General features: G+C 34.5%; 5 protein-coding genes across 7 annotated transcripts in view; 1 reads left to right on the forward strand and 4 right to left on the reverse strand.

The window, feature by feature from the left end:
• On the reverse strand, positions 329-5,257 carry LOC107618703 (SEC12-like protein 1). Of its 2 annotated transcripts, XM_016320837.2 has the most exons (10): positions 4,761-5,256; positions 4,337-4,437; positions 3,886-4,018; positions 3,676-3,767; positions 3,094-3,193; positions 2,924-2,996; positions 2,702-2,822; positions 1,740-1,859; positions 1,050-1,120; positions 329-924 (listed from the first exon to the last, which is right to left on the reverse strand). In XM_016320837.2, the coding sequence occupies exons 1-10, from the start codon at positions 4,935-4,937 to the stop codon at positions 734-736; spliced, it is 1,179 nt and encodes a 392-aa protein (XP_016176323.1). In that variant the 5' UTR covers positions 4,938-5,256; the 3' UTR covers positions 329-733. The 2 variants fall into 2 exon arrangements, with proteins under 2 accessions (XP_016176323.1, XP_020966027.1); XM_021110368.1 differs by lacking the exon at positions 1,050-1,120 and having other exon boundaries at positions 4,761-5,257.
• Positions 7,541-11,135, reverse strand: LOC107618255 (probable prefoldin subunit 2). Of its 2 annotated transcripts, XM_016320265.2 has the most exons (3): positions 10,689-11,135; positions 8,544-8,677; positions 7,541-8,250 (listed from the first exon to the last, which is right to left on the reverse strand). In XM_016320265.2, exon 3 carries the CDS (start codon positions 8,244-8,246, stop codon positions 7,794-7,796), a length of 453 nt encoding a protein of 150 aa, XP_016175751.1. In that variant the 5' UTR covers positions 8,247-8,250; positions 8,544-8,677; positions 10,689-11,135; the 3' UTR covers positions 7,541-7,793. The 2 variants fall into 2 exon arrangements, with proteins under 2 accessions (XP_016175751.1, XP_016175753.1); XM_016320267.2 differs by lacking the exon at positions 8,544-8,677 and having other exon boundaries at positions 10,689-10,825.
• Positions 8,554-11,757, reverse strand: LOC107615998 (probable prefoldin subunit 2; the record flags this gene model as incomplete). The annotated part of the gene is made up of 2 exons (XM_021112029.1): positions 8,554-8,677; positions 10,689-11,757. A coding segment is annotated over one exon (411 nt), but the record flags the coding sequence as incomplete, so codon positions are not given.
• On the forward strand, positions 16,746-21,892 carry LOC107618746 (probable U3 small nucleolar RNA-associated protein 7). The gene is made up of 8 exons (XM_016320888.2): positions 16,746-16,992; positions 17,579-17,644; positions 17,735-17,824; positions 18,518-18,650; positions 19,441-19,559; positions 19,718-19,785; positions 20,050-20,098; positions 20,659-21,892. The coding sequence occupies exons 1-8, from the start codon at positions 16,933-16,935 to the stop codon at positions 21,682-21,684; spliced, it is 1,611 nt and encodes a 536-aa protein (XP_016176374.1). The 5' UTR covers positions 16,746-16,932; the 3' UTR covers positions 21,685-21,892.
• Positions 22,535-24,568, reverse strand: part of LOC107619501 (putative F-box/LRR-repeat protein At5g54820) — a 19,418-nt gene continuing 17,384 nt past the window's right edge. Inside the window, exon 6 of the transcript XR_001615673.2 lies at positions 22,535-22,549. The gene's annotated coding sequence lies outside the window, so the exon portion shown is untranslated. The remainder of the gene's footprint in view (positions 22,550-24,568) is intronic.

The raw sequence follows: 24,568 nt of genomic DNA on the forward strand, positions 1-24,568 counted from the left end.
GGCACAAGCCAATAAAATAAACCACGCGGTGTTAAGTCAATTTATGATTCTCCTAAATGATTAAACCCAATCTTCATGGATAATAATTATTTATTTTTAATATATCTAAGCCGTGAAGTAAACAGTCTCCTTCCTAACTAAGTATACATTTATTTGTGCAATCATTTCGGAAAAAAAGAGTCAAATTGCAATCAAGATTCATGAAGAATCTGTTGATAAAAGGCATTGCCGTGTGTGTTGTACTGAAGATTTTTTCTTCAAGATACAATCATTATAAGTATCAAATGTTTATATGAATGCTAATGAGGGCAGTTTATTGTTGACAGTATTTTAGAGAATGAATTTGCAATTGAACATTGAACTGGGCACAAAAAAGTATCAATTAAACCAAACCGCATATTCTGTTTTTGTAAACCAAGCATCCTTAGTCCTCACAGAATATAATCCTCTTGATGCCTTGTTGGATAAGAAATGCTAAAAGGATCGTTCTTTACTACCCTTCACTACCTAAGAACAAAATATACGAGGTCTCTAATGGAAACAAGAACAGAAAAATAATAATGAAAATGGAATTATCCTAAAATTAACTATAGTATGAGTTGTAATACAAGTGAAGTGCCTAAGTATACAAGTCTTGAGATGAATGTTTGATAACACTTGAGACTGAGAAGCTACTGAAACATTGCAACAAGAATGATTGAAGAACAACTCAAAAAAATGAGAAAGTGGAGGGTCACATATCAAGTGGTCCCCAAGTATGATCATCAAAGGACTCTGGATCTCTAGACATTGGTTTAAACCCTGGTCTCACTTGGTCTTTTCCCATTGGGAACTTCCAGAACGAATCCGAGTTCTCAAAGAATATGTAAAATGCAAGAGCCGATGCCAAAAACAATCCCAAAAGCACCAAGTAGATCTGCCACTCTGCATGTTTGAAACGAAAATGAAAAATGTTATTGTGAGTAGACATCATTATTTAATGGACACAGAAGGGAGTGGTGGCTGTGCGCGCGCATGTGTGTGCAAGGGTGCAAAAGAGAGGGGGAAACCTTTCCAGTCTTTAGGTACAGTGAGTTTTGTAACCAATGGTCCCCATTCTACCGAGGTTGTAAGTACGACCCTGCGAAGTCACGCGCGAAGCCCAGGTGAATAGCGAAGATAAAAAAAATTGAGTTTAGTAAGCCAAGTCTATGCTTTTAAGTCCAAAATGCAGTGCAAGGGGCTGCGATGAAGATATAATTTATATACAAAATAAGTAAAAATGTAAAACAACTATTCTTATAGGGTGCAAACAGGGAACATGGAATTTGCTCAAAGATGAAATTCATGCTATCCAATATCCATTTAGTATTGAAGAAAGGAACTTCTCTTGCCATCTTTTAGAAATCTTTGTCACCAAATATTGCTCAACACTTGTTTCTTTTTGTTACAATATGTCCTTGGTTAACATATTCTCAGTAAAATCTAGATTTCAGCTTTGTAAGCATCATACAGGCTACTAGGCTAATAAGAATTTTCTTTCGAATAAATTATATCCCAGCTAGCATCCAGAATTTCTTCCTTGCTTTGCCGAAAGAAAACGAAAATAAGAGGTTTCACCAATTAAATCAAGGTTGACATGAATCCGTAATTCAATGCATGTTCCGATTTAGAAGGAATAGCTTTTCCTATCCGTGTTCATGATGCTCACTATTATTACAAAGGCCCCAAACTGAACCGATAATGCATAGAGAATTTACCTTTCGGTGGGACAAAACTCGAGCGTTGCAATATTTGTACCGAGGTGTAGTCTCTTGCTATAATGGTGTATCTGCATTTTCTTTACTTCAACTACACATATATCTCCATCTTTACTTCCCCTGAAATATAGAATGCTGATGAGTTGCACTGCTGGAGACGTATATCACAGATTGTAATAATAAAACGACCTTCAAAGTGTCTTGATCGAAATGGTTATAGTAATTGATAGGTTACCAATGTGCTATAGTTACTTTACATTTCATTTTCAATAGTTTTAGGGGAAAAACAACCGCATACACTTCTTTTACGAGCCAAATTTTCACACCGAAAAAAAAAAAAGAAAGAATAAAAAAGGAGAGGTTTATGAAGGCAACAACCCTAGCACCCAAGCTACCAGCTGCACTAATAGCAAAAATACCAAACACCTTTAGATAAAAAAAAAAAAAGAAAATCCTTTTCTCAAAAACTTGTACACAAATACCATGCAAAACTGTACCAAGCGATAATGCTACTGCAAGGAAAATACTTCAAAGAATTTAACAAGAAGGCTATGGAAATACATGCAATTCACCAGTAGGAAAGATAAATGGATCACATAACCATTAGGAATGTGTGATAAGGTAGAATATTAAGCCATTTAGAAAAAGTAAAAAAGACAAAGAACATGAAAACTGAATTTGTTTAATAAAAATGCTCTTTAAGCCTATTCTCACTATAACACTTCAAATGTTTAGTTTTGATCCTGAATAAGAAGTTTGTTTATGCAAAGGCATAACTAGTGCTAAATGGATGTATCCTGATCAACATGTTAGTTTACAATCTTTTACATCAGATAATTCATGGGGGAAACCAATAAAGCATTCCCTCTAATGAGGACAACTGAAATGAAATTCTATTTTTGACATTGCATAAGGTCATATAAAATAACAACAGAAGTCAGAAGGTAACTGTAGGTACTTACATAGAAAGGTATTTCCCGTCGTGGCTAATGGCCATTACTGAAGCAGACTTTCTAAGTAGCCTCTTATGACCAATTTTATTCCAATTGCTTATGTCCCAAACTCCAGTCAATGACTTATCACCTGCTCAGAGATAGAAGGATATCTGTAATAAAACTCTCGCATTCTTGATCGCAACATATTAATAGGATATAGTACATAATTGAATAAAGACACTCATATACCTTTTTGAATGGCACAAAATAAGAATGGCTTGGTTCCGTCCTTGGAAAATCGACATAGTTCAATCTTTTCATCCTACAGAGATGAAAAAATAAACTTCAGATCAAGTGATACAAGTGTGCTTTGTGCATATGTAATATGCTATGAAGTTCTAAAGCCAAAAGCACTATACCGAGTTGCGAGACAAGGTGGTTAGAGGAACACCATCTTCAATCTTCCAGATTCTTGCAGAGCCATCGGTAGAAGTTGAAGCAAGGAATTCTGAGTCTAGACTGAATGATGATACAACCAAGCAATGTAATCAGATTTCTTTTTCAAAGCATGGTACAAGTACAACCAAGCAATTTAAGAGATGAACATAACTATTTTACGTCCAAGAACAAATTCAACAACAAAAATGGTTTTTCAAACTAGCTGGTACCACAGCTACATTCGGCTAGCAATACTTTTCCAATGCTGAAAGTAACGTATTAAAGTGCTAATTAAACTGGGAAATATATCTTGTAATTAGTGTCAGTAATTGGCTTTACTATCAGTATTGGGAATAAGATATTTATTATGAAACTATATAAGACTTGTTAAAAAAATATCTCTACATAATCAAATTATCAATGGTAGGGATGAACATGCAAAAAAAATCAACCACATGGCATGAACTCCAAATAAGATTTCACTAGCTACTAATCAAGTTTTAATTGCTATTCTACTGGTTGCAAGGGTTAATGCATCCGTTTGACTTGTTGAGTATTCCTACCTGAAATCCATATCCCGCACAGATTTGTGTGCTCTTGGTTCATCCAAAATGTTGTTCATGCTAGGCCACTCCATAATTCTGATATGCCCGTCCTGTACTTGTTCCAGACAGAATTCAAACATACAAGATCAAACTCTAGAAACGAACGCTAGAAATGTCACACAACAAAGAAACACAATTGAATTGAATGGATTTCAAAGCGATACTTACTGACCCACCGGTGGCAAATTTAGATCCATCAACACTAAAAGTAATGCAGTTTTGAGAACCGATATTCTGCAGAGGGGCCAGTTCTTTGGCCAACAGCTTCATTTTTGTTTCATTACCATACAGCTCAAACAATCTGCATGAGCACATATAAATACGTCGACTTATATTTGATTTTTCAGTTAATTAAAAGCGAAATATAAGCTAATCATGCTTAAGAAACAACTATGGCTATTGTCAAGCATTCCCCTACTCCAAGGAAACTAGAACAAGAAACTATCAAAATAATATGGTAAATTGATATAAGGTATCGGAATTCTGATTGTGAGATTATTGAAAGTGACAGTAACTGCAACTATGAAATGCAAAATTGAGATAAATCATTAAAGAAATTTTCAACCGATAAATTCAGATAATAGGATCAATCTCGAAGCTCATAAGTAAAGACACTTACTTGCAGCTACCATTGCTGAGGGAGCACACAAAATCGTCCCCACTGGGATGGACAGCAATAGCAACTGGATCACCATCCACTGCTTCAAACACAAATGTGGTCTGAAAATTAAATTAAGAAAAAAAAAAAAGATATCAACCAAAAAAGCTAATTAGAACAAAATCTCCTCTCAGACTTCACATGAATTCATCAAACCACAAAGTCAACACATAAAACAGTTCTCAACAACACAAATTCTCCACAACAATTCTTCAGCTTAAAATCTTCAACAAATTCATCCTTCAAACAAGTAATTCATATACAAATATATACTCATTTAGTGTTATCAACAAATATATATATATATATACATACTCATATGGAACATATTTTGTCACCAAAAAAAATATGGAACATATTTTGAGAAAAGGTGTGGAGGGAATACCAGAGGTTTGGAAGACAAAGAAGTGGTTTTGGGATCAAAGGAGAAAATTTGAAGCAGAGAAGGGCAAGAACCTCCGCGCCTTGACCTTCCAATAACAACCTGATTAAGGTTGTCGGGCCTCCGAATCCACGACCCGCATGTAACCGGACCCTGAGGGGACCCATCACCGTTCTCCATGGTTATGTCTCGGGGGAAATTCCAAGTTCGATTCTTTTCTCAATTGGGGTGCCAGAAATACTGAAGCTCTTTTCTGAGATCAATGAATTGGGAAGCTTGGAGGGATTTTATATTGAAAAATATCTGAGAGAGAGAGAGCGTGTGTATGTGAAAGAGCAAAGTCAGCGGAAGCAAAGTAAGGACACAAAAGGGATTTAGTGTTTCTTTAATAAGAGAAATTGTTGCAGTTCACACGAGGTTTATTATGCCACATGTTGAACAAGCAGACATGTCTTTAGTTGGTGTTTCTTTAACGTGGTTGATGATGGGGAACAAAATTGTGTTAAGATATCATTCAGATTTAAGAGCTGTTTGTTTGGCTCAAGGTTACTGTTATAAATATTATTTATATATTAAAATTAATTATTAAAATAAATTATTAATATATTTATATATAAATATATATGTAGTTTAATTTAATTTTAATATATATTTATATTTTAATATATATTTTATTAGTAGCTGATTTAAAAAAAGGTGAGTGATGAATCCAATGATTAATGATAGAATGGAGGGAGTTGTCAACGATGCGGTTGTGGATATTCGGTGTAAGATTACGCGGCATTAGCAACAAGAAAAATCATTGGTTTGTTGTGTGCCCAATGCTCACAATACAAAATGGAAGAGCACCAACTTTCCTTACACTATCCTTAGTTTAAGGAAAAATAAGAGAAAAGAAAAAGGAGAAAAGGAAAATGAAAATTCTTTTTTTGGATGTTAAAGAAGTTGGGAAGGAAGAAAAATTTGTATGTGGGTTTTATCAAAAAAAAAAATCCATCTATTACAAGTAAGAAAATAAGAAAAAAATATTATTGTTTGTGTATTTACAATGTTATTTATAGTGTTTGTTTGAGTATTATAAAGTTGATTAAAAAAAACGTATTTTTAATAAAAAAACATTTTTTTTTAATTTTTTAGCGTGTTTGATAAATTTTTAGTAGTAAAAATAAAAGTATTAAAAAAATTATCATAAAATGCAATAAAAATAAATAAATAAAAATATTTATACTTTATTTTATTATAAGAATATTAATGTAATTTTATACCATTATGATTTTTTTTTCACTTTTTTTCCATCCAAAGAAAAAAAATGTTTTCTTTTTTTTTTTATCCATTTTTTTCATTCAAATAACACATAATAACTTTATTTTTTTTTCTCCTCTCATTTTTTTTATTTTTATTTTCTTTCTTGTATGTAAACAAATTATTAGTGTCCATCCAATTTCATATTAGACTATTTACTATTTAGGATCAAATTTCAATTTGGGTATTATTATCGAATGTAAAATTCCATTTGCATGACCGTATTTTTTATTGTATGCTAGATGGTTTTAATGCAAAGTAAAAGACTTATTTCGATAAACAAAATACATTTATAATTATCTTATTTATAATGTAAAAGAGATAAGTCATGTGATATAAATTGATAAATATACTATAAATTATATATTTTGATAAATAAAATAATTAAATTATTTATTAAAAAAATCCAATAATACGATATACATTTTAGCTTACATATAGTTCATTTTTATTGTTAATTTTTCCTGTGGTTTAACAATTTACTCAAGGTGAGACTGTGGAGGCACAGTGGAAGAGAAAAGAGAGATAGTCTAATTGGGAATGTCCCACAATTATTTTTCAATTTTCTATCTGAAAGATTGAAATCTAATTTTTACCAAAAATTAAAAAGAAAAAAAGGAAAAGAAATTATTAAAATAGTACTTAAAACAAAAACATCGTCCAAAACCTTTCCTCTAGAATATAAATCTTTTAAACATGCAATAGAATATGAAGTTTTATGCTGCAAGAGAGTCTTACAAGCGAGATGACAAGATCATCAATTATTTCTAAAGTATTTTATAATCTGTCTATATAATTATTTATTTATTGTCATATTAATAATAAACCTAAAACTAATTATATTTATACATTTTATTTTAATATAAATATTATTATATAATTTTTATGTTAAAAAATTTTTGCTCACCACTGCTCTATTGGTTGCTTCGACTCCTCACTCGGAATTATCTTGAAACTATAGCTTCATACAGATCTTGCCTATGTAGTCCCAAAAAAAATTCAAGAGGACATGGGTTTGATATTGCGAGAAACACAATTTACAACCTGGCTTTCATAGCTAAACAAAATTTGGAGGGTGTACCCAAAGTACTCTTGTATAACCAATGCTTGCTCAAGAGATACATCAAGCAAAATCTCCTGTTGCACAATTGCACCTTGAATATGGTAGGACGAAGGAGTTACTTATTTCTCAAATCAAGGATATATGAAACCATCTTCATTCCATTACCTTCCTTTAATTGTAATTTTATTCCACTTCATTCACCCCATTCCATTTATCATTAGGTACCCAAACACAGTCATAGAGCCTATAATTATGCGCACGAAACACATTAAGCATTTCAACATTTCATCAAGGTAGGCTTCATCTTTGCACACAAGATTATTTCTACACTAGATTACTGTTCTTTCTAATTCCTCAAAAACGAAACTTAAAGAAATGGGTACTTATATAAATGATTTGTGACAGACAACATCAGAAATAGCTGAAGCAATTACTAATATCATATGTACTTGCAGTCAAATCCTACATGAGAACATGTCTAAGAACAGTTTCTTACAAAAGACTTGCTCAACATAAGTTCCTCTAAAAGCAATCGAACAGAAGATCAAAAGATGTAACATTTGCTATTTAAGACAATCCTCACAAACAAATCAGAACACCAGAACATGTTAAAGTACAAGAGTAAAGAAGACTACATGCTAACATTCTCAGAAAACAGAGTAAAAGCTGATCTATGCTTCACTTCCACCTGCAGGGCCAACAAGAACGCCTTGAGCGGTGCCTTCCTTCCTACCGGATTCATCCTTCACCTCTGCATCAGCTTTCCTTATCCTGATTTTATATTTAGCCTCAAACTCAACAATCTCCTTTTTCTTCTTTTCCAATGCTTCATTGAGCCTGCTAATAACTTCTTCGAGTCCCTCTTTGTTGCGCAGCACCGCAGGCAAGACCTCCTTCACAGTTCTCTCGACCAGAACACCCCCAATCATTCGATAGCATCGCCTAGAGGGATCAAGCGGCTGAATGGCATTAACTACCAGCGAGTGCTCGCTAACTTCCATTTCCAGCTCGGTGATTTTCGAGTGAATTTGGTTGAGTTCAGACCTCATTGCCGCATATATATTTGCAACTGCTTGTTCATTAACTGGCTCTCTGTGATCACTACCTTCAGCTTTACCAGCCATAGTTCTAGACATATGTAAAAGAATAAAAATAAAAAATCTCATCAGGTAAAGAAACAAGAATGCCTTAAGAAACTAATCAATATTAATTAACAGCATTTTCAAACAATAATTAGCATTTACCAAACTGAGAAAAGGACAGTCGTAGTAATTTCTCTGGATTCAATCACAAACTAAATTTAAAATATAAAATGAAAGAGAGAAAACTGGCACAGTTGTGAGAATGTGATCTGTGCAAGTAGAAGCAAGCTACTAGAAATTATGAAAGTTAAAATGCATAAAATGAAAGCATTCAGTTACTTGTTTTTAATCCGTACGTGCCCCGAAAAAAGAAGCTGCTACAGCCGTGAACAGTTGAGAATTCGTCGCCGCGGATGGAGAAGAAGCTAACGCCACCGGTGGGAATACAATCTGCGTGGCCGGAGATTACGGTGCTGAGAACAGAAGATGAAAGGGTCAAAGATATATTGGGAGAATAAGAGAAGAGAAGGAATTGACAGAAAATAGAAAAACCTAACAGTGGTCTTCGTGTTGTGGAGAAAAAAGAAAAACCAGTTTGAATCTCCATTGTAAAGAGTTTGGTATATTGGATGAGAAACTGAAACTCTGCATTTAACAATCATACTCTAAGATGATGCATGTATCCGATTGTGTCTATTGATGATCTTGTCATTACCAGCAATGATGATTAAGCGTCAATAAATACTTCTCGCTAGTAAGACTCTCTTGCAGCACAAAACTTCATATTCTATTGCATGTTTAAAATATTTATATTCTAGAGGAAAGGTTTTGGACGATGTTTTTTGTTTTTGGTACTATTTTAATCTTTTTTTTTTTGGTAAAAAATTAGATTCCAATGTTTCAGATAGAAAATTGAAAAATAACTGTGGGACATTCCCAATTAAACTACCTCTCTGTTCTCTCAGTCCCAAGGTTCTGAAAACCGGATCGGTCATCAAACCACTTTAGTTACTGGTTCTATAGTTCATTGGTTCAACCGTGATTTAACCAAAAAAACTGTTTTATAATAAACACCTGATTCTATAAAAATTCAATGACTAAAGCAACTGGTTCTAAACACTCTTCTACTGCATTTTTTACTTCAAAAGGGGATCATAAACAACTAGTTCTATGAATAAACAAACTATAATGATATGCAATGCCAAAAATAGGCCAATGATGAAATAATAAAGGGTTTCTCCCTTCAATTCTATGTTCAAGCTTGTAGCGGACCAGAATCAACAGAGTAATACCGTTGAAATAGTCTTCCTTCTTAATTCTTATATAACTCAAAGAATTTTCTACAAAATGAAAACTGAACACAACACACAGCCTTAAAACAAAAACAAAACAACACTCAAAAATCAATCACCTCTTCCAAACACAACCTTAAAACAAAACAGAACAACATTCAGAGTATGAGCATTGATCACAAAAAATTGATTTCTGAAACAAAACAAACATGCAAAACCAACAGAACAGCATTCAGAGTTTGAGCATTGATCACAAAAAATTGATTTCTGAAACAAAACAAACAATCAACAAAACAATGAAAACAGAATCTTTTTTTCTTCAGAAAAAGAAAACAATGAAAACATGAAGCATAAAATAAATCCATGATCACCAATATCCAGCAATAATCTCAAAGACAACAATAAATACACAACAACAATTTAGCAAATAAACAAGAACAAGACCTAAATAGAAAATCCAACAAATTAAATCGCAGCAATCTAACAATTTAGCAAATTAAAACAACAGCAGCCTAACAATTTAGCAAATTATCAACTTAACAAGTTCAAGAACAGAAAATCACAACCAAAAAAAAAATTAAAGATGACAGAAGAACAACAGAACAACAACACAAGAACAATTTGCAAATTAACAAGTTCACAACAACAGTTAAAATTTACCAAAAGAACACTAACGCAAGTGGAATATTTGGCCATCTGTAATAGAAATCACATTTGTAGGAATATAAGCCGAAACATCTCCCGATTGGGTACTTCCTTCACCTAACTGAGAACTTGATTTAGCGGCTCTTTCCAAAAGACGTGAATGCAAATAAAAAATCATCGTGCCTATATGTTTTCTGCAAAGATGCTATTTGTGCAGCTAAAATTTACTAATTACTAAGATCCAATTATTCTAATTTTACATGCAATCAACTTCCTAAATTTCTAAAAGCTAGAAATTATAAAACCAACCAGAAATATGGTTAAAGCATTTCATCAAACATGTTGAGTGCGGTGAAATTAAAACAATATAAGAGAATTCATCAATGCGATAGAGAAGAGAACATAATAATTGTATACTTTGATTCAGTCTATGAAAAAAATCCAAACCACTGCCAAATCAAATAGTTAGTTATTGTAATAGAAATGAAGTTGCAGAGTATTGGTGTTGTGTGAGTGTATTGTCTGGTGGCGGGTTTAGGAAACTCACGGCGGCAACAAAAGAGAGCAGTTCGACGGCTAGGTGGAGCGCACGGGTTGGTCGCAGAGTTTGAAGCAGAGCAACGTGGCTTCCAGACGAACGCGAATGAAAACTCGAACGGTGAACGGCGAGTGAACGCGAACGGTGAACGCCGAGCGAACGTGAAGGCGAAGAACGCGAACGAAGACGACGGCTGAACGAAGACGCGAACGTGAACGGCAAACAAACGGGGGCGGAAGCGCGGCTGAGCAGACAAAGACACGGACGCCGAGCTCGAGGAAGCAGCTGCGATCGGTGACAGCGAACAGGGGTTGCAGACTTGGAGCACGAGGGACGGCGGCAGTATGCCACTCCTTGCGGCGGTGGTGTAGGCTTACAGGGCTAGGGTTTTTTTGGCTGAGTTTCTGTGATTTCTTTCTGAATGAAAGAAAGAAAGGGGGAAAGAAACGAAGGAGCTTCCGTTTTGTGTAAACCGTCCGGATCCCGGTTCCGATCGGTTCTTGACTGGTAAACAGTTTTACATGCTTGGCCGGATTGTTAATGTCGCCCGTCCGCTGTTGGACCGGTCCGACCGACCGGTCCGGTCCGGTAACACCACAACGTGCTAAAGGACAAGATTAAAGAAGACTTCATGCTAACATTCTCAGAAAACAGAGTAAAACCTGATCTATGCTTCACTTCCACCTACAGGGCCAACAAGAACGCCTTGAGCAGCGCCTTCCTTTCTACCGGATTCATCCTTCACCTCTGCATCAGCTTTCCTTGTCCTGATTTTATATTTAGCCTCAAACTCAACAATCACCTTTTTCTTCTTGAGCCTGCTAATAACTTCTTCGAGTCCCTCTTTGTTGCGCAGCACCGCCGGCAAGACTTCCTTCACAGTTTTCTCGAGCAGAACACCCTCAATCATTCGATAACATCGTCTAGAGGGATCGAGCGACTGAATGGCATTAACTACCCAGGAGTGCTCGCTAACTTCCATTCTCAGCTCGGTGATTTTCGAGTGAATTTGGTTGAGTTCAGACCTTATTACCGCATATATATTTGCAACTGCTTGTTCATTAACTGGTCCCTGTGATCACTACCTTCAGCTTTACCAGCTATAATTCTAAACATATGTAAAAGAATAAAAATGAAAAATCTAATTAGGTTAAAGCAACAAGAATGCCTTAATAAACTAATCAAGATTAATTAACAGCATTTTCAAACAATAATTAGCATTTACCAAACTGAGAAAATGACGCTCGTAGTAAATTTTCTAGATTCAATCACAAACCAAATTTAAAAATAAAAAAATGAAAGAGAGAGAAAACTGACACAATTGTGAGAATGTGATCAGTGTAAGTAGAAGCAAGCTACTAGAAATTATGAAAGTTAAAATGCATAAAATGAAAGGAGGTAATGCCAATTTGGTCTCTAAAATTTCTTGTTCACTTTAGATTAATCCTCCACTTTTTAAAATGACCAAATAAATTCATCATTTTTAGAATCGTAAATCCCCATTAGTCTACCAGATATTTTAATGATGCTGATGTATACAGTTAAATTACAGTAAAACGACCCCGTTTGCACCCTATAAATCTATAATCTATCCTCCTTAAATAAAAGACTCCCAAATGGTCCCCCCATTAACACGAAGACATTCTCATCGTCATCATCGTCTCAGGTCAGCGTCGTCGTTGCTCGTTGGTGCTCGTCCACTGTCTTTCATTCGACTAGTGAAGCTCTTTGCCTCTATCAACAATAACATCATCAGACTCAAACATTGGCCATGGTAAACGGTAAGAGTTTAGGTTTATTATTTTTTATTTTTTTTAACTGTGTTGGTGTTAGTTGGGTGATTTTGATGTTTGTGTATTGCTAAGAATAGTGGATTTAATAGGGAATCCGAATGTCTTTACCTTTTGTTACAATTCAATGTTTTCGATTTAGATACCAATGCCATATTATATCTGGAGAAGGTCTTTGATTTTGCAAGCTTCTGCAAACTAATCTGTTTGATTAAATTATGGTTGTTTGTGTGAACTGAGCTCTCTTGCAAGCAATTTGCACCAACACTGGTTAGCCCATAGTGTAGTATCTCTATTTTGGTAAATACTTGAAACTTGAGTAAGGGGGTCTTTTCTAAGTTCTATCTGTTGGAGCCATCTGTTGACCCAATCATGCGACACTTAATAGACATAAATAGTTTGAAAAGGTGATGCAAAGAGGCATGCTCACTTTAGTATTGGCTGAGGTTTGGACTTTTTTGATGTGGTTAATATTGTAATTGGTCACTGGTAAAGTTGTAGGAGAGGAAAAAGAAAAAAAATTTGGTGGGAAGAAATGTCCTTCAATTGAAGTATAAAGCTTGAGTTTGGGAGGATAAATATGTTGTGCATTTAGGCAAATCCTGTAGTTGGAGGAACGCTAACCATTTTTTTTTAATTCTATCTTAAACTTTTTCATGCAAATTGTTAAATGGAACTTGAAAGATAGTATTTGTAAGCAGTCAATTCTATATGAGGAGTGTGGTAGAATAAATTAAGATGTAAGTTAGATCAATGTTTAACAAATAAAGGAGACATTTGTTAGCTGTATAGTGTACATTTAATGTGAATATCATCATTTAGGATTATGTCGATCATCTCAATCTAACCACTTTTCATGTTTGAACTTGCATAGGAAAAAAACAAAGTGAAGAACAAAAATGAGAGTGGAACCATTTTGTTATGATTAGGTGTAGCAGCTATTACATCACACCCATTTTTCATCAGCAAGTGAAGAAAGTATCTTAAGATCTTTTCATGATGCATAGCAGTTATACTTTTCTGTATTGTAGAACTTTGTTGAGCACATTATGCTCCTTGTTCACTTATCTTTTTCATTGTTATTCTCTCATGTACCAGGCTTGGAAGCCTTGAACTTTCTTAATAATTTTTTAACCATTAATATAGAATTGGATTCTATATTAATGGCAGGATATTTTTTGAACTAAGAACTTGCAAGTAGACTTTTGAGCCACGAATAAAATTTGAGAGGATACTATGAACAACAGCGAAGAGGAGTGGAGAGGAAGAAGAATATATGATGAAGATGAAGATTTGGGGGTTAGGGTTTCATAAGTAGGAATGGATCAATTTGGGTATTTTAACTAAATTTTGGGCATCAATTTGAGTTGAAATCATTATATGTCTACATCAGCATGCATCAAATTGCCAATTTGGCACTTAACTGTACACATCAGCGCAACGCTTGGTAATTTTTGGACTAACAGGGATTTACGATTTTGAAAGTGAGGGATTTATTTGGTTATTTTAAAAAGTGGGGGACTAATCTGAAGCGAGTTGAGAATTTCATGGACCATTTTGAACATTACCTCAAAATGAAAGCATTCAGTTACTTGTTTTTAATCCATACGTGCCCCGAAAGAAGAAGATGCTACAGTCGTGAACAATTGAGAATTCTTCGTCACAGATTGAGAAGAAGCTAACGCCACCGGTGAGAATACAATGCGCGGCCGAAGATTACGATTTGGTCTGCAATAGTTGTAAGAATCGAACCGGACCGACTGCAATCCAAGGTACCATGCCACTAGGCTGGTAATTTCGTTGTTAATGTATGCGCCAATTATTATATATATTATATACATAAAAGGTATTTATTTTTAATTTTTTAGAGTATCGTGACAATTAGGTCTTCGAAAATTTTAACTTAAGAGTTAAGACTAATTAGTCATTGAAGAAAAAAAGTATTTAGTAAATAGTGGACATGTATATCTTTTCATCTATGGATAATGTGAAATAAAACAAAATTGCTCATGTATTTCATTATTTACAATGATGTATGTTTCGTTACTGTCACATAAATATGGAAACGATGTAGTTTTGGATAATAAGACATTAAGTATCTTTTGAGTTTTCATATAACATTTATCAACTGCTCTCTATTTATTACAAATCCTATTAACGGTAATATAAGCATCACCGTTAACTTTTACATGATAAATTGATAGGAGGACATAATATATCCACCTATTTTATATTTTTTATTTATGTAGAATCAGTCTTATCGGTTCAATCAATAATTTATCAGTTGAACCAATAAACTAATAAACCAATAATTTAATCAGTTCGATTGTCAGTTTAGTTTTGACAATTATGGGTCTCCGGGTTGTGGTAAGTGGGGGTAAAACCCAGATGAGCTGAGCTAATAACTACTAGATGTCTTGACCCAAATTGGTTTACTTGATAATCCTGAATTGACTCAATCTTCGATTGGGCCTATTTTTTTGGTAATTATTTCATTGGGCTTTCTGCATTCTCAATGGTACATATTCTAGAAATCATAATTATGAAAATCGAACCAAATTGATCGGTTCAATTGGATTAATTGAGAACCGGTCACCAGGCTGATTCAATTAGCTTTAAAAATCGTTAGGTAAAAAATTAGTTACAGAATCGGTCGAACTGGCAGTTAACCAATGAACTGTCAGAACTGGCCGGTTTTTTAAGGGTTCCGGTTCAATAAAAAACCCCTAAACGGCGCCGTTTGCGCCTAAAAATTAAAAAAGAAAAGAAAGGCGAACCCTAAATCCCCAACGGCCCCAAGCCCCCAACCCAGTCCCACACTCCTCTCCTCTCTGAAACTGAAGTGAAATTTTGGAGTTGAAAGAACAACGATCAGACCCCTAATCGCGCAGCCCGTAGCCACCGCAGCCCCGCAGCCCCGTCGTTGTCATCGTCGAGCTCTCTCTGTGTTTGTCGTCTGGTCGTCGGAAGCAGGGTTGAAGATTCTGTCGTCGTCGTTGTCGAGCTCTCTCTTCTCCTCGCCGTCGCCGTCGCCGTCGAGCTCTCTCTCTGTCTCTCGGTCCCTTCCTCCTGTAAGCATTAAGCACTGCTTCTTGAATTTGTTTTTGCTTGTTTTGTACTGTTGATCTGTTGTTAATAATACTGATTGAGTTGCTGGGTTAGTTTACTGATTCTGAGTTGCTGAGATTTTGTTAATTTCTGATTATTCTGAGTTACTATATTCTGCCATAATAGGGGTGTGCATGGCCCGGCCCAGCCCGAAGACTCGGCCCGGTCCCGAACACTTTAGGGGCTAATTTGGTGTGATTTCATCGGGTCTAAGGCCGGGTATGGGTCTCAAAAATAGACCCGGTCATTATTTCGGATCGGGTCCGGGCCATAGCTCGGGTCACCCGAAATCGGCCCGGTGGCCCGATCATCATACATAATTAATATTTTGTGTTATTAGTGATGGATGATGGCTATTATTATGTGAAATTTAAGTGTTGTAAACCTTAATATTTTGTGTTATTAGTCATTATATATAAGACTATAAGTTAATATTTTATGTTTAAAATGCATAAGACTTTAGAATTGCATAATCTTGTGTTATTTGTATTGATTTAAATATTTGGTGTTATTAGGCAATATTAGTATTGATTATGGTTATACTTTAATTTTAGAAAAGAGTTGATTCTTATTATATTTTTCTAAGTGAATTTTACCATGTCAAATAATGATTGGAGTTTTAAAAATTTGGATATTTTTACATGCTAACTTACAAGAAGGTATCAAGGTAATATAATGTTAACGACCCGGTTTTCACCCGATTTTTACCCGGTATAATCATGGCCCGAAAGTGTATAAGTTTTATCGGGTCTAGGTTGGGTTCGAGTCTAACAAATAGGCCCGGTATATATTTTGGGTCAGGTCTGGGTCACATCAAACCTGGCTTCACCCGGCCCATACACACCCCTATGCCATAATAATATTGTTGCTGGTTTTTTAATCTGTCTCTTTGTCCCTTCCTCTGGTAAGCATTAAGCACTGCTTCTTGAATTTGTTTTTGACTTTTTGCTTGTTTTGTACGGTTGATTTGTTGTTAATAATACTGATTGAGTTGCTGAGTTGCTAAAATTTCGTTAATTTCTGAATATTCTTGATTTGTTATATTCTGCCATAATAATATTATAATATTGTTGCTGGTTTTCTGATTTTCTAACTTTGTGTGTTAATTTTAATGATATAAAAAAAAGGGGGACTTTTTTATTTTTATTTTTTTTACTTTTTAATAAAATAGAAATTTGGGCAGAGGCAGCAGCAAGTAGCAACAGCAAAACCCCCAAATAAACCCTCCAACACATCGGCGCCGTTTCGAAGACCCACATACACTCTCTTCCGCCACCTCGTCCACTACCTCCGTCGTCCTCCGAAGCTGAATCATCATCTTCTCTCTCTCTCTCTCTCTCTCTCTGGGGCCAACCATGGACGAAGCACAAGACAACCATGCTATTATTACCAAGAAAAAACCTTCCGCTAATCAGGTACTACTTACTCAGGTTCTTCCCCTTCACCTTCACTATCGCTTCATTGAAATTCCTGTGCTTCAAACCTAGCTCTGAATACTGCTACGTTGCTTCCATTAAGTAAATTCGATTTTTTTGGCAATACTTCATAGGGAAAATATGTTACTGTGTCGTTCTCGTTCCCTGTTATATTTCATTTCTTATATAAAGCTTAGCGTTGACCTGCTTATGTGCTTGCATGACCAAGACAGCAAGGAAGACAAGGTTTTTTTTTTTTAAATCTGAATTCATAGGTAGAGTATACTCAGAATTGTGAAAAAGGAGAAGGAAAAGTAAAGCATGCTTGCTTAGGGTTTAGCTGAACTTGATTTCAATTTTCATTACAAGTTTGAACTCTGAATTTTGGAATTGAGAATTGTTACATCAAATTGAATATTTTCATTTTCGTGTAACACTGGGTTATAGTATTACAGCATTATTTCCCGAATGTATTGGCAATGGAGCAATTTGAAAAAAGTTTTTTGTCTGTGTTATATTTCACTGTGGTCTTTGTTTTGGATTTTGATATGTACTTTTATTCTTTACACTATGTGTTGCTTTTCAGGACATCTCTGATGAGTTAGATCTGAAAATAAAGAAGTATCTCAGAGGAGAAGCTGCTTCTTTTGAGGTATATAGAGTTATTATGGTTTTGTGAATCAATACGCTGGCAGTCAATTATCTTATCTTTTAATCTTAATTTGTCAACTATAATTTGCAGGATTTGAAAGATAGGAAGCTCAAGCGTCAACTATCTGTTAGAGAAGAATTATATGGCAATGCCGCGAAAGCTGCTGCCAAGGCGGAAAAGGTAACCTGTTTTTCATGTGGCTTTTATGTTCAACAATTGAACTGAAAACTGAATTTATCCTCTTGTTTTTCACATCATTAATACACTTCTTATTCTTAAGTTTTTCTGTGGATGTGATCTACGGTCTAATCCATAAAAAATTATTGCTGCATTATGTTTGACTCCATATTCCTATTAGAACTAAGGTTGGCTGGTCATTAGGTGATGCAATGCAACCAATTTGGTCTATAAACTGTTCCGTGTGAAGATTGTTTACCTTCATTTGGGGTTAATTGTGTGTTGAGTATCAAGTTGAATGGTCGGTTGTATTTCTGAATTTGAGGGATAATAGTGATACCCATATGAGACACATGGAACATATATCTATCAAGTATTGATATCTTGAATGAGCTCAATAATAGCAAATATTGGCACATATAACGTATATCAAAGAACATTTATCTGTTTTTGAAGGAACTTGAAATAATAAATATTGGCAGTTTCACATTTGTTAATATTTAAATATATACAAATCGTGAACTTCTCTCTCTCTCTATATATATATAGCCGTTTCCATGTCCATCCATTATTAAAGTGTCTGCTATATTCATGCCATATCAAGCATCCATGTCAATTTATGTGCTTCTTTAGGGTATGATTATAAAATTGCATGTTATGAATTTCTATGTTCTCTTTATAATTTTGGTTATGCAGTGGCTTATGCCTAACGAGGGAGGTTATCTGGAGGCTGAAGGCATAGAGAAGACATGGAGGATCAAACAGGAGGCTATAGCGAAAGAAGTAGGTCTTGTAAACTTAAGGAACCAATACGATATTGTTTTACCAGGTACCTTTAATTGATTGCTTTTTCTTAGCATCTTGGGTTGTGTCAGATTTATGTCTCCATTATAACTTGTATTGTTAGTTATGGCCTTTCATTTTGGTTTTTTGATTCCTATGCTTTAAATACTATGTAAAAGTTTTCCTACCGAGGGGAAATTGAATTAAAGTATATAAATTTAATCAGTATATTTCATTATATTTATCCAAGTCAGTTGGCTTTTCTTTCCTGTACATCAGTGGTATTGAGGTCGTGCTTAGGACCTTTACTCATAGGAATTTAAAGTTATTTGGCTTATTTGTTCTAGAGGCAAGGTAGAACTTTTACACAAAATTATTAATTGTATTTGAATTTGAAAGCACATCTGACTTCAATGCAATTGCTTTATGTTTCAAGATGGTGAATGATCTTCTTTGTGGTTTCTTTACACTTAAATGCTTTGCTTTTCTCATACATGTTGTACTAACTAGTAACTACTATGATTTGAGATGATCTTAATTTCAGTACAAGTTATTGAAACAGTTTGCTGAGTAATTATTAGAATTTCAGGGAATTTGGTGTTTACTTGAATCTCTAATTCTAGTTTTAGTTCTTTTACAAATCAATGTTCCTTTAATCCTTTCAATTGGCACTGCCCTTCCTTCTAACAGGTTTTTACAAGTTTGATTTGCCTGTCCTAATTTATTATACTCTATCCCAAAGGCAATGGAGTGTGGGACGCTTTTTGCATGTAAACAATTTTGTTATTTTCTTGATCTGTCATTTAACTTCATCGTGCTACAATCCATATTTGTAGATCTTGGTCCATATACCCTGGATTTTACTTCAAGCGGCCGTTATATGGCTGTTGGTGGTCGTAAAGGCCACCTTGGAATTGTGGACATGATAAATCTTAACCTAATCAAAGAGATTCAGGTATGCTCTATTGCACGCGTGTTTTAAAGTACTTCTGCACTTCCTTTACTTTATTGATGAAAACTGTAATCTGCATGCTAGAAGATGAATGGGCTGCTGTTTGCTTCAAAACGACATGCATACTGAGATTTTAAGTTAATTGTTCCTTTTTTTTTCAGGTAGCAGAAACAGTGCGTGATGTAGTATTCTTGCATAATGAGCTCTTTTTCGCTGCTGCCCAGAAGAAGTAATTTCTCTTTACAGAGACACAATTGGATTCGTATTTTATCTATATAATTCCATGTGCTTTTTGCTTAATACACTATTGAAATGAGATTACACACTTTGGGACTTTTACATCTTATTTTGTTGTCATATGATGCGCATAGAAATTTTCTACCATTTGGAAAAGCTGATTAAAATTTATTTTGTCAAAATATTTAACACGTTAACTTCTTTGGTGATATACTGCTGTCCTTGTTGAGTAACTGTAGAATTTCACACTTGACAGGTTTGTTTACATGTATAATCGAGACGGAACTGAAATTCGCTGCCTCAGGGTCAGTGATTTCTATGCCTTTGTTGTTACATTTTAGCTGATAGTCAACTTCTAGAATATTTTGGCATATGCTGATGGTTAATTGTCATCCCTTTGAAGCTGAACCATTCATATTTATATGCTGGAGTCTAAATCTCATGTTATCTGATTCTGATTGATATATTTCTTTCTTATTTTGCTCTCTTCTAAAGGTTCATTAAATTCTTTTTAGCATCCTAATATAATGATTAACCCAAACATATGCAGATGGTTTCAAATTGTAATTACTCCATTTGTCTTGTCTCCATTATTTTAAATGAACTAGTTCGAAATGAGACATGCTGAGTAATCCTCATTTCCTATTAGTGGAACATATAATGAGGGAATGTATATCCTTCATATGTGCATTTTAGCATTACCTTTTATTCTTAAAAGCCTCAAAGTAGGTAGAAATTTGTGCTGTAGTTGGCTACCTCCAGCATCTTGCAAAAAGGGAAGTTCTGATTATTGTTTTTAGAAGTTTCTTGAAACTGTAAAATCATGATGCGTCCTTATGGAACTTACTTGTTTACCTTTTTCCAGGAACATGGTGCAGCATTAAAGCTTCAGTTTCTGAAAAACCATTTTCTGTTGGCTTCAGTCAACAAATTTGGGCAACTTCATTATCAAGATATTACAATGGGTGAGATTGTGGGTAATTTTCGAACAGGCCTGGGACGCACAAATGTGATGCAAGTGAACCCCTTCAATGCGGTTGTTGGTCTGGGTCATGCAGGTGGTACAGTTACAATGTGGAAGCCAACTAGTTCTGCTCCCCTTGTGAAAATGCTATGTCATCATGGGCCTGTTTCAGCACTAGCATTCCACCCAAATGGCCACTTAATGGCCACAGCCGGTAAAGATAAGAGGATTAAGCTTTGGGACTTGAGGAAATTTGAGCCTCTTCAAACGTTAACGGGCCACGCAAACACACTGGATTTTAGTCAAAAGGGCTTGCTTGCTTGTGGTGTTGGTTCGTTTGTACAGGTTCTGAATGATGTTTCTGGGACGCAGAACTATTCTAAGTACATGACTCATTCGATGGCGAAAGGTTACCAGATAGGAAGATTAGCTTTTCGGCCGTATGAAGATGTTCTAGCCATTGGCCATTCCATGGGTTGGTCTAGTATTCTTATTCCAGGTGCCGGAGAACCCAACTTCGACACATGGGTTGCCAATCCATTTGAAACATCTAAACAGCGGAGAGAGAAGGAAGTGCGGTCTCTTCTTGATAAACTTCCACCTGAGACTATCATGCTGGATCCAAGCAAGATTGGTACGGTGAAATCTACGTATAGAGAGAAACCGACAAAGCAAGAGAGGGAGGCTGAAGTTGAAGCCGCAGTTGAAGCTGCCAAGGGCACAAAACTGAAGAACAAAACAAAAGGAAGAAATAAGCCAGGTAAAAAGATACAGAAGAAGCAGGATGCAATTGCTAGAGTGAAGAGGCCTTACTTAGAGGAGAAGATTAACGAGGAACAAAAGATATCCCATAAGAAGCAGAAAACTAGTGAGAACATTGATTTACCAAAATCTTTACAGAGGTTTGCTCGTAAGAAATCATCATGATATAGAGTTCAGGTTTCTGAGTTATTGTATTTGTTGTCACATTTGATATCAATTGTATCCAAAGGCCTATGATATTGAAATATGCCTTCCAAGTTAAAGGCATAACCAAAATTTTGCCTTCGTTTGCCCTAATTTATATTTTAGTCTTCGTTTGTACCAAGATTGTGTTTTTTTATTATTATTAGAAAAAGCGATAATTAACACTTCATTTTGTTTTCCGATTTTTTTTTTGGCGCCAAATAGATGCATTCAGTTTTTGACATTTTTCATTGACAATTCATGGATTAAGTTATCCCTTGATTCCCTTCAATCCTTAATTATAGATATTTTCATAGTTAGTTTTGATGTTTTATACAGTTATCTAGCCATATTCGTTTTTTTAGTTCTATATATATGATTAATATAAAAAATTGTTATTTTTGTTATCGGTGACAACATAAAATTTTATTTGTGTCGTAAAATGTAATTAGATACATATGTAAAATTGTTTATATGGATGAGATATCAAAATTAAATTCTTTATTCAAATGCACATTCTTTCACTCTCACTTGTAAGGAATTTTACAATATTGAGCTGAAAATGCATTTACAACATCAGGTAGAATATCCAAACCATGTAACTTTTTTAAAAATATTCTTTCTCAGAATTAGCATTAATTTTCTCATGCAATATTAATTTAATAATTTCCCATTTCTTTCATCTTTCATTTCCAATTATTCAATCCCCATAAGATTGGCCTCTTCGCGTTTTTGCTCCTCCACTGATGAGGTTACCATTAATAATGGGAAAGTAAATCCCTATTTATTATTTTTTGTTGTTGAAAAAACTGCCTTAATGACATCAGTAACCGCCATATATGACAACCTTTTGTTCCCTTCATGGGTGTTTTGATCCACCTTGTTGTAATATTGTTGAGGCTAATTTGTCCTGGTGTATTATATAATCCTTTTCCAATTTGTTTCCGGTTTTCCATTTTTATATTTTTGTAGAAAAAGTGGAATATGAAAATCAACACAGAATATGAAGAAAAATTATATGGAAAGAAAAGTGAATCTAGGATTATATTATAATTTTCTATCATGAGATTTAGCTCATGTTTATGGGGTGGGACTTCTTTTTTAGCCCTCATCCTAATTCATTTGTGGGGTGCGGGTCTTCTCTCTTTGGAGACTCCATGAATTTTTATTTTGATCTCATGACAGATAATTCTGGTAAATACTTATTTTAGTGGGTTCTTTTTGTCATTTCAAATTAAAAAATCTCATTTTTTAGTTTCTACTCATGGTTTAAGTAGTCATAACTTATTCATATCAACGAATATTTTTCTTTGATAAAAAAAAGAAAAAGACAATATTGTCATGAAACTACATTTTAAAAACTTAAGTTGAAAGGTTTAAATTTGTTAGATTTTTGCATAGGTCTATTTTTTTCTTTTTATTTGTGTTTTGCTATTTTTTTTATTTTGGTGATTCACCAAAAATCAAATTTTAAATTTTTCGAACATAAAACTCACGTACCATACAATGAAATTACTCAAGGTTGTCAAATTCGCGAGTCTAAGTAAACTCGTGGAGCTGACCTAGACTCGACTCGCGTTCACCTGTTATAAAGTTTATATACATACATACATACATACATACATACATACATACATACATATATATATATATATATAATGTATATTTACTCAATTTTAACCCTTTAAAATTAATAATATCAATCTTAAAGCACATAATAAATTAAAATAATAGCATACATTATAACAAATACTTTAAAATATACATTCAAATCCTCTATAATTATTCTTATACAAATACAACATAGAATACACAAAATTAAAAATTCTAAATCTGTAATACTAAATCTTTAATTGAACATTGAATAATATTAAATAATCAAATTAACTCTAATAAAAATCATTAATTACTAATCAGCCATAAATGGATGAACCATTTGGCCATCTAACATAAACGATAAGCAATATGCTAAAATTAGAAGCAACAAAATTTAAAAAGCAAAAAAAAAATTAAATCAAGAAGCAAGGGCTCAAATAAAGGGCAAAGGCATACAAAAAATAGAGGATATAGAAGAAAAGAAGGGGTAAAGTCCCAGCAACAGTAGATAGAAGACAAGAGCAGCAGGCAGCAGTGATGAGGGTGCAGCAGCAGCACGAAACGATGGTGACAAATAGTCATGGATTTCACGACGGTGCAAACCAGAGCAGAGATAGGACTGTAGGAGAAGTAGTCGAACTCGTGAACAGTGATAGCATGATGGAGTTGCAGATAGTGGAGATGTTAAGAAATATAAAGCAAAGGGCAACATAGGTAAAATTCACAAAGACAATTGTGCAAATCAGAGCAGAGGTAGCAGACGCAGGCGAACAACGGCAGCTCAACGGGGAACGACGACTGCGGCAGAACATGGAGAAAGTGAGACTTGAGAGAAACGACGCAGATGAATGAGTTGTGAGTGAGTTTTCTTTCATTCTTTGGGAGTGTTATCGTAACCCTAATTAAAAAGTATTTTTTTAGTTTTAAAATGACGCTTTTTTGAGCAAAAATGAAGAAAAACACGAACTCGCTAACTCGGTCCTAGACTCACGAGTTTGTCTGAGTTTAACCGAGTCTAGCCGAGTTTACTCAAGATAGATTCTATGCCCGAATCAACTCGATTCCATATCTAAACTCGTAAACTCGTACGAGTTTACGAGTTAACTCGAGAGTTTGACAACAATGAAATTACTCATCCCAAAATCTTAAACTAATAGGTAAAGGTAACATAAATAGTTATATCTCTAACAAATATTTTAAAAATTGATTTATACATTAATAGTATAAAAAAGTTTTATATTTTTATTTAGTTAAATGTTTAACTTTGAAC

This window comes from Arachis ipaensis, chromosome B09 (genome assembly GCF_000816755.2).
Source record: "Arachis ipaensis cultivar K30076 chromosome B09, Araip1.1, whole genome shotgun sequence".
In the NCBI taxonomy this organism is placed as follows: Eukaryota; Viridiplantae; Streptophyta; class Magnoliopsida; order Fabales; family Fabaceae; genus Arachis; species Arachis ipaensis.